The sequence below is a fragment of the Grammomys surdaster genome, unplaced genomic scaffold (assembly GCF_004785775.1).
Source record: "Grammomys surdaster isolate TR1022 unplaced genomic scaffold, NIH_TR_1.0 211, whole genome shotgun sequence".
In the NCBI taxonomy this organism is placed as follows: domain Eukaryota; kingdom Metazoa; phylum Chordata; class Mammalia; order Rodentia; family Muridae; genus Grammomys; species Grammomys surdaster.
The window spans coordinates 4,128,379-4,136,139 of record NW_021604656.1 but is presented as its reverse complement, the minus strand read 5'-3'; the positions used below and the strand labels follow the sequence as shown (position 1 = coordinate 4,136,139).

The window sequence follows — 7,761 nt, the reverse complement described above, 5'->3', positions numbered from 1 at the left end:
GCAGGCACTGCATGCAGTTTCTTCTCCATGCGTTGGGGGTGTGTCCAGTAGGGTGCTAGAGGGAAAAGAAAGAGTAATTAGGACCCTAAGGTGACCTTGGCTCGCACACAAGTCTTTCCTCAGTGACCAGATAGGTGGTGGAGAAGAGTCCTTGGGAGGAGGCACCAACCTTGCTGTGGGTAGACACGCCCACTCGAGGAGCTGCTGAATGTCTTGGGGTCCTCATCATTACTAATGGAGGTTAAGGAATCTATTCAGGGACAAAGGAAGACATCTGAAATCCAAGAGAAGAGGGGTTTCTCTCCCAAGGGACCCTTAACCCCCTGCCAGATCCTCTTACCATCGACAAGCAAAGTAAGATTGTGTACGACGGTCATTGAGCCGCGTGCCAGGCAGAGGTATCGGCCAGCATCCTCAGGAAGGAAGCTGGCAATCTCCAGGCGGCCTCTCCAACCCCGTACTCGCCCAGCAGATGCCAGGCGGCTGCCCTCCTTGTACCAATGACGACCACGTTCAGTACGCCCACAGCACAGCCGCACAGGCTGCCCCAGGGCCACCATCAACACCTGCTCTTGCTGCTCCAGGACTGGGGCTAGGCAGGGCTCTGAGGGCAGACGGCAGAAGTCATTGATACCCATGGCTCCATCAGAGGCTAGCCCCATACCCTGCATACAGAGAACATGCTATACACACGAGACACAAGGATCCTGTGATACATGCTGTTCCCACACACATAACCACATGCTACAGATGCTTTGCACAGGGCCAATGCCACACTTTTTCTGGGAGTTGTCACACACATACACACAGACTTGGCACACATGCTAGACATGCTACTACCCAAGATACGCACACATACACACACAAGGCACATGCTACATGTGTCACATACAGGACACATGCCACACCTCTGAGCCACACTCTACTTGGTTCATACATCACACATGCTGTTTGCACCTCCCAACCAACACACCCAGTGCATAGAACCACACACATACACATACAGCCAAGGGGGCTCACCGCTGACTCTGCAGCTTAGCCCAGGTTCTGTGCCCTGTAAGGCTAATCCTCTCTTGTAGACATACAGATAGGAGTGTGCTTGCTGGGAGCGAGACAGTGAATCGAAATGCCCCGCCCTGCTGCCTCCTTCTTGGGGGCAGGGCCAGGCCCCTCTCCAGCTTTGTTCAGCCAGAAGCCCCTTTTTGGTGCCTGTCCCTGACATCCCTGCCACCCTCTCCCACCTTAGAAGCCATACCCTGCTCCATTTCCTCAGAGGCCTCAAGGGACAAGGTTGGTGTCCCTTGAAAGATGCTCAATAAGGCCAACAGCAGCCACATTTCTTCCCAGCTGTTCTCAGGACCCAGGCCAGACTTCCCACTGACCACCTTCCTAAAACAGGGGGTGGGGGGGGGGTGGGAAGAGCTCCAGTCATTTGCTGGTCCCATTCTTTGTTTTGCAGATGAAGACCCAGAGACAGGAAGCAGTCAGCAAGCCCATCCAAACCCCACAAGGCAGCAGTGGGGCAGAGGCTGGAGCCAGCACTGTTCTGCAGAGCCCCAGCCTCCCCCAAAGGAGGTTCTGCAGGGCGTGTGCGGACTTCCTGCTGTCTTGGGTCCTACTGCGACCTGGCATGCCTTCACAGAGAGAGCAGTCTCAGAATTCTTTTCTTGGAAGGAAGCAGAGATGGTGACTTATCCTTTGCTCACCCCGCACACATCATTTATTTTCTGCTGAATAAATGAATTCATTGCTGAAGACTCAAAGAAGAAAAGGGAAACCTAATACGAGGCCGGCCTTCAGCATCTGGATGCCATCTCACGGGACCTCACTCTAGCATTACTGACACTTCCAAGTGGGTGCTCTAAGGAGGCTCAATCCAAATCAAGGACATTCTTCCTCGTTCCGAGCCAGGAACGCACCCCAAGGACACTTCCGGTGGTTTGCACCCCCATGGCTTCATCTCAGACAATGTAGGAGCTTGTTTGGCTTTGTTTATTGTTATTTAGAGTTGTGGATTGAACCCAAGACCTCCTCGCATGCTAAGCAAACCCCCTGCCACTGAGCTTAGTGTCCAGCTGGCTTTGTAATTGACACAGATTTTACATGTCTGGTAGTGACAAATTCAAATCCTGATTCCTGCCAAGACCTGCCTTTGTCCTTTTCTGAACCGTTATCATCATGGGGTTGCTTCAGGGATAAAAAAAGAGGCCATACATGGAGGCTCACACAGAGCATTAGTGAGATGCTCTCCCCGTCCCCTTACTGAGTGTGCTCTGGTACCCTTTGACCTTAATCAGTCTCCACTTCTGAAATGGTGCTGTTAAGTCTGATACACACACCTGCCCAAATGCTATAGTGGGGTATCTGTTTCCCAAAGAGAAGATTCAGGCCGAAGCCTTAACTTGACCAGGGAGTCAGTGGAGTCCCTGAGATGAACAGGCTGTTACCTAGCCCTGGATGATAACCAGCTATCACCAGCATCTTTGGATCAGTGTCTTTGCACAGGGGCCATGCTAATCTCCATATCAGGGCAACTTTAGTAAGTGTACAGCCGAAGAAAACGGCATGACTCTTAGAAGATGCATTCCAGACTTTACCAAACTGGGAACCCTGTCCAGGGAGCCCATTATACCCGTTCTTCTCAGCCCACTGCTGAGGAAGACTCAGGCCTATCTGAGGAAGACTGAGGCCTTCAGTCCACTGACCTCCTCCATGTCTCTCAGCTCCCCTGCTTTATTTAGTAGGTATCTTGGCAAATCTTAGTTCTTCACCGTCCAGTAGTGTTTGGTTTTTTCAAATTTTTCCCCCCCCCCCCCCCGTTATCCAGTTTACAAGCCCCTAAGGGTTAACTGCAGATCGCCTTTTTTCTTTCTTTTAATTATTTTGAGATAATTTCCCACTAAAGTTGACCAGGCAGACTGGCATTGAAACTCACTCTGTAAACCAAGCAGGTCTTCAAATTGTGAGCCTCCTGCCTCAGCCTGGCTAGCTCCCATTAAGGCCCATGTGCCAGGCCCAACTTTTCTAGGCTTCATTTTAAACGCCAGTGTCAACCTTGTTAGTTCCACTCTGTCCCCTCAGTAAATTCTAAAAGCCAGCATGTTTGTTTCCTTGCCTGTACCTCTGTGTCCCTCGTTCCTCTTGTCCACCGGCTTAGCTGTGGTCTTAAAACCTTGACCTGTCTCCTACCCTTAGTTTGGTCAGCCTGTCTGCAAAAGACTCCTACCACACCCTGCTAAGCAGAGAGGGCCGATCTTCCGTCTCCAGCTTGGATTGGGCGGACAGGTCCGGGGAGGTTTTATTCCCACTCCCAGGCTGCCCTGAACTCTCAATCACAGAATCTTAGTCTGGTCACCTCGGCTGGCCGCTGAGGATCGCTAGCACTAGGGACTGTCATCAGAGAGCGCTGAGTTGTTCACCCTCCTGCACTCACGCGATAAGGTGCTCTGTGCAAGTGACTGCGAGCGTTAGTTTCCTCATCTTTTTGGCCAGAGCGAGTCTGTCACCCGCCCAAGGGCGACAGTGCTCTTACTTTTAGTGCCCCAACCTCGTCGCCCTCGGAGGAAAGTGCTCGTCAGAGGTCCCCGTGCGGAGTTGCATAGACATCTGGCCCATCGCCCCCGCCCCGGTGGGCAATAAGTAACCAGAGCGGTGACCAGGGTGCTCTTTGAACGGAGGGGGACAAAAGGCTCTGTGTGCGCTGCGGGTTACTGATTTACCGCCCCCTCCACCCAACCACTCCCGCCGCGCGGGCGCCAAGGTCCCCGGGGCTGAGGGGGCAGCTCCGGAGCTCCACGGCCGCTGTCCTCACCGTGTGTGGCCCGGCTCGCCCAGAGCTAGAGGGTTCGGCTCCCGGTGCAGGGGCCCGGCTCACCTGGCTCCTCCGCCGCCCGGTTCCCGCGCGCGCGGGTCACGATCCCGGCAGGGCTGGCACACTCAGCCGCCGGGAGATCCTCCGCCCCGGGCCGAAGAGCCAGGAATGTCCCTGCAACTGCAGCGTGGCGGGGGGCTGCCCTCCTGCCCCGCCCATCTCGGGCTCCGCCCCTCCTGGACCAGTTCTGATCTGAGAGGCGTGGTCGGAGACCCAGCTACCCTCAGCCCGGCACCCTTGCGCACGAGCTCCGGTTGGGACTGGATCGCCCAGGCGCAGCCGCTCCAGGGCTCCTGATCCAACCTGCAAGGTCTAACGTGCTACCTGCTCTATCCTTTTCTCTTTATCAGTCTGGAACTCACCAGGCTCCCTGGTTTTCCGTGCAATCGCAGTACATCAGGTATACCTGACCTCTCCTTTTTTTCCTGAGCGACCTTCAGAGGACATTTAAAATACTTCTCGGTCCGGGTGGCCGCAGTGTCAGCGGCAGCAGCGGCGCATTCCTTTAACCCCAGCACTGGGGAGGCAGAGGTAGGTGGATCTTTGATTTCGGGCCAGCCTGGTCTACATAGGGAGTTCCAAGACAGACAGGACTACACAGAGAAACCCTGTCTCGAAAAAACAAACAAACAAACAAACAAAACGAAACCAACCAACCAATCAATCAACTAAATATATAAATAATTTAAAATAAATAAAATGAAAATACATATCCAGGCCGGGCCTGGTAATCCCAGCTACTCAGAGGGCTAAGGCACAACTGACTTAACGTAATGAGACCATGCCTGAAAAGAAAACAAAAACAAAACAAACAGGGAGCTGGAATCACAGCCGAGCGGTGGTCAAGCATTTGCAGGTATGAGGCTCTAAGTTTAAATCCTAGTGTAAAAGACAAATGTTAGAATTTCTTTAAAAAAAAAAACGATTTATATTAATTGCACTGGTGTTTTCTCTCCATGTATGTCTGTGTGAAAGTGTCAGACACCTTGGAACTGGAGTGATAGACAGTTGTAAGCTGCCAAATGGGTGCCGGGAATCGAACCCGGGTCTTCTGGAAGAGCAGCCAGTAATGCTGAGTCATCTCTCCAGCCACCACCCCTACCTTGTTCTTTTGTAAATTTAAATTTTAAACTTTAATTTGTAAAAAGTTGTGATTTTGTTTTTAAAAGTTTAAATTTTCATTTTAAAACGTTTTAATTTTATTTTTAAAATCTTTACGCCGGGCGGTGGTGGCGCACACCTTTAATCCCAGCACTTGGGAGGCAGAGATAGGAAGATTTCTGAGTTCGAGGCCAGCCTGATCTACAGAGTGAGTTCCAGGACAGCCAGGGCTACACAGAGAAACCCTGTCTCGAAGGAAAAAAAAAAAAACAAAAAACAAAAACAAAAAAAGAAAAAACATTAAATAAAATAAAATCTTTACTTTTTTTTTTAATTTTACATTATGGTTTGCTTGCATGTTTTACCTGCAGATACCAAAGAGGGCCAATTTTCTGGAACTGGAGTCATAGACTCGAACCCAGACCCTTTGAAATAGTAACCAATGCTTTTAATCAGGGAAGTATTTCTTTGGCCCTTAAACTTTACTGCTAAGTTTATTTGGTTTTGTTTTTTTGAAAACAGGCTCTTGTCATGTAATTATGGTTGGTGTGAACCGCTTCTGTGAAGGCCAGCTTGTCCTCCTTGCAATGATCTTCCTGCCTCTGCCTTCAGAGTGCTGAGATTACAGGAATGTCCGTGGCCACAGGACCCTAGATTCATGTGATTGCAGAAGGTACAGTGTGGTTTGTACTTGGGTGGGCGATTACAGGTGGGAGCCACCATCCAGGCCCCAATGAATTTTCAAATACTTTCTCGGGGGCTGGAGGATTGGCTCAGAGGTTAAGAGCACTGACTGCTCTTCCAGAGGTCCTGAGTTCAGTTCCCAGCAACCACATGGTGGCTCACAACCATCTGTAATGAGATCTGATGCCCTCTTCTGCTGTGTCTGAAGACAGCTACAGTGTACTCATACATAAAGTAAATAATTCTTAAAAAAATACTTTCTCATGGCTTTTACATGGATAGTGTTGGCATGACATGGTGGTCTGGTCCATCTGTGCAAACCTCTCTCCTTGTGTGTTGCTCCCCATCCTATCCCTGGGTATTTGCACATGCATCCCCTGTTCCTAGTTTGGTCTGCTCCCTCTTAGTCTGGTTCTTTGGTCTCCATTTGAGGCCCTAGGACAGCCCTGGGGATTTGCCAAGTTCCCTTTGTTAGGATGGAGAAAGGAGTGGGCCCCGAGTCTCGGGACTATCTATCAGCCGTGTCCTGTATTCATTTTCTCCTCAGCAAGTCAGTAAATGATACAGGCTGCTGAAGAGACTTGCTGAAAGGGGGATTCGCATGTTCATGTCGGACCTGTGAGCGCTGAGAGCCATGCTTTCTTCATTGCACTTTGTAGACTGTAACTGAACAGTTATTCATGTAAGCAGCTGGGAACCATTAAGTTCCTGGGAGTCAGGAACTGAATCTGTGGACTTCACTTTTGTATCTCAAGTGCCTGGCACATAGTAGGTGTCTTCAGAGAGCTCCATCCCCACCTGGCTCAGGTCTACTTCCTCTGCCAGCACTTCTGTCAAGTGAGTGGACTGTGGCTATATTTCACCTGAAGTCCCAGGATTTTGCCTCTCTGAAGCGCTTTGGAAAAAAAGCACAACTCAGGTCATCTGCACAGTTCCTACTTATCACCCAGGGATGAGAGCCTGCCGGGGAAGCAGCAGCTTCCCTTCCTTAAAAATAATTCATGTGGTGTCTGTGTGTCTGTGTGTGTGCACACATACACACGTATGAACATATATGTACACACGTGTGCAAGCGTGTGTTACTGTCATCATGAACCAACAGTGTGGGGTTCTGGAAGAGGTAGTGCACACTCTAAACCATTGAGCCAGTTCTCTATTCCTCCATTCCTAGCTTTACTTTTAATCTTATTTATGGTTTAATTTAATTTCATCATTTTGTGTGCATGTATGGCTGTGCACCGAACTCATGTGATGATTTGGAGGCCAGAAGATCTTGGATCCCCCGGAACTGGAGTTATGGATGGCTGTGAGTCACCATATGTGTGCCAAGCATACATGCACACACTCAGGAGTGGGAGAGATTAAAAAAAAGTTTAGCATGATCCCCCTGGTCAACAGTCTAGAGCCTCAAAAGTGTCCAGGAGGGAGGAGGCTTCTGGCTGGAGGATCTGCTCTGCAGAGAGATCACCTCAGAACTCCAGGACTCTCTTCCTCTGGCCCTCCATAGACTCCTTATACAGTTCTTGTGGTCTTTGGTGAGCTGACAACAGGAGCTAGACCCTACAGCACAGATTTCACTCCAACTTTGGGGTGTTTCCTGAGCCCAGTGCTAATTAGCTAGTAGCGTCCTGTAAGCCCACTGTCTTCAAAGGTTCCCAAGGCACTCAGAGTGACCCCAGCTCCCAAGATATATCCTCTAAATCTCTTCACTGAACTGTTTCACAACCTTGACTCTCACAGGACCATTCTGTCACTCACTCAACCGACAAGTGTTTTATTGAAGGTTTGTTATGTGACAAGCCCCGTTCTGTGGGACCTGGTTCACTTCTAGGTCTTTCAGCTTCCTGTGTGCACTGTTCTCCTGTGCTGGGAGAGGTGCACCACCACCACACCCTGACTTTGTGAACTGATTTAAATTCCATGGGTAAGGCAGTAAAGCAGACGCCACCTCTGGGCAGATAAGTAAGATTAGTACTGTAGGGAAAGAGACAGGAAGAGGGAGGGGTGAAGGGGGAGGGAGAGGGAAGGGCATCATCTGGCTCTTGCATCTTTTTTCTTTTCCTTCCTTCCTTCCTTCCTTCCTTCCTTCCTTCCTTCCTTCCTTC

General features: G+C 50.2%; 1 protein-coding gene across 1 annotated transcript in view; it reads right to left on the bottom strand.

Moving 5' to 3' along the window:
• Fgfr4 (fibroblast growth factor receptor 4) overlaps positions 1 to 4,319 on the bottom strand; it is a 12,976-nt gene extending 8,657 nt beyond the window's left edge. Inside the window, exons 1-5 of the mRNA XM_028771983.1 lie at positions 4,234 to 4,319; positions 1,256 to 1,389; positions 341 to 604; positions 170 to 250; positions 9 to 55 (exon numbers count right to left, since the gene is read on the bottom strand). Coding sequence (XP_028627816.1) covers positions 9 to 55; positions 170 to 250; positions 341 to 604; positions 1,256 to 1,389; positions 4,234 to 4,268 — 561 coding nt within the window. The 5' untranslated portion in view covers positions 4,269 to 4,319. The remainder of the gene's footprint in view (positions 1 to 8; positions 56 to 169; positions 251 to 340; positions 605 to 1,255; positions 1,390 to 4,233) is intronic.
• Between the last annotated feature and the right edge of the window lie 3,442 nt (positions 4,320 to 7,761).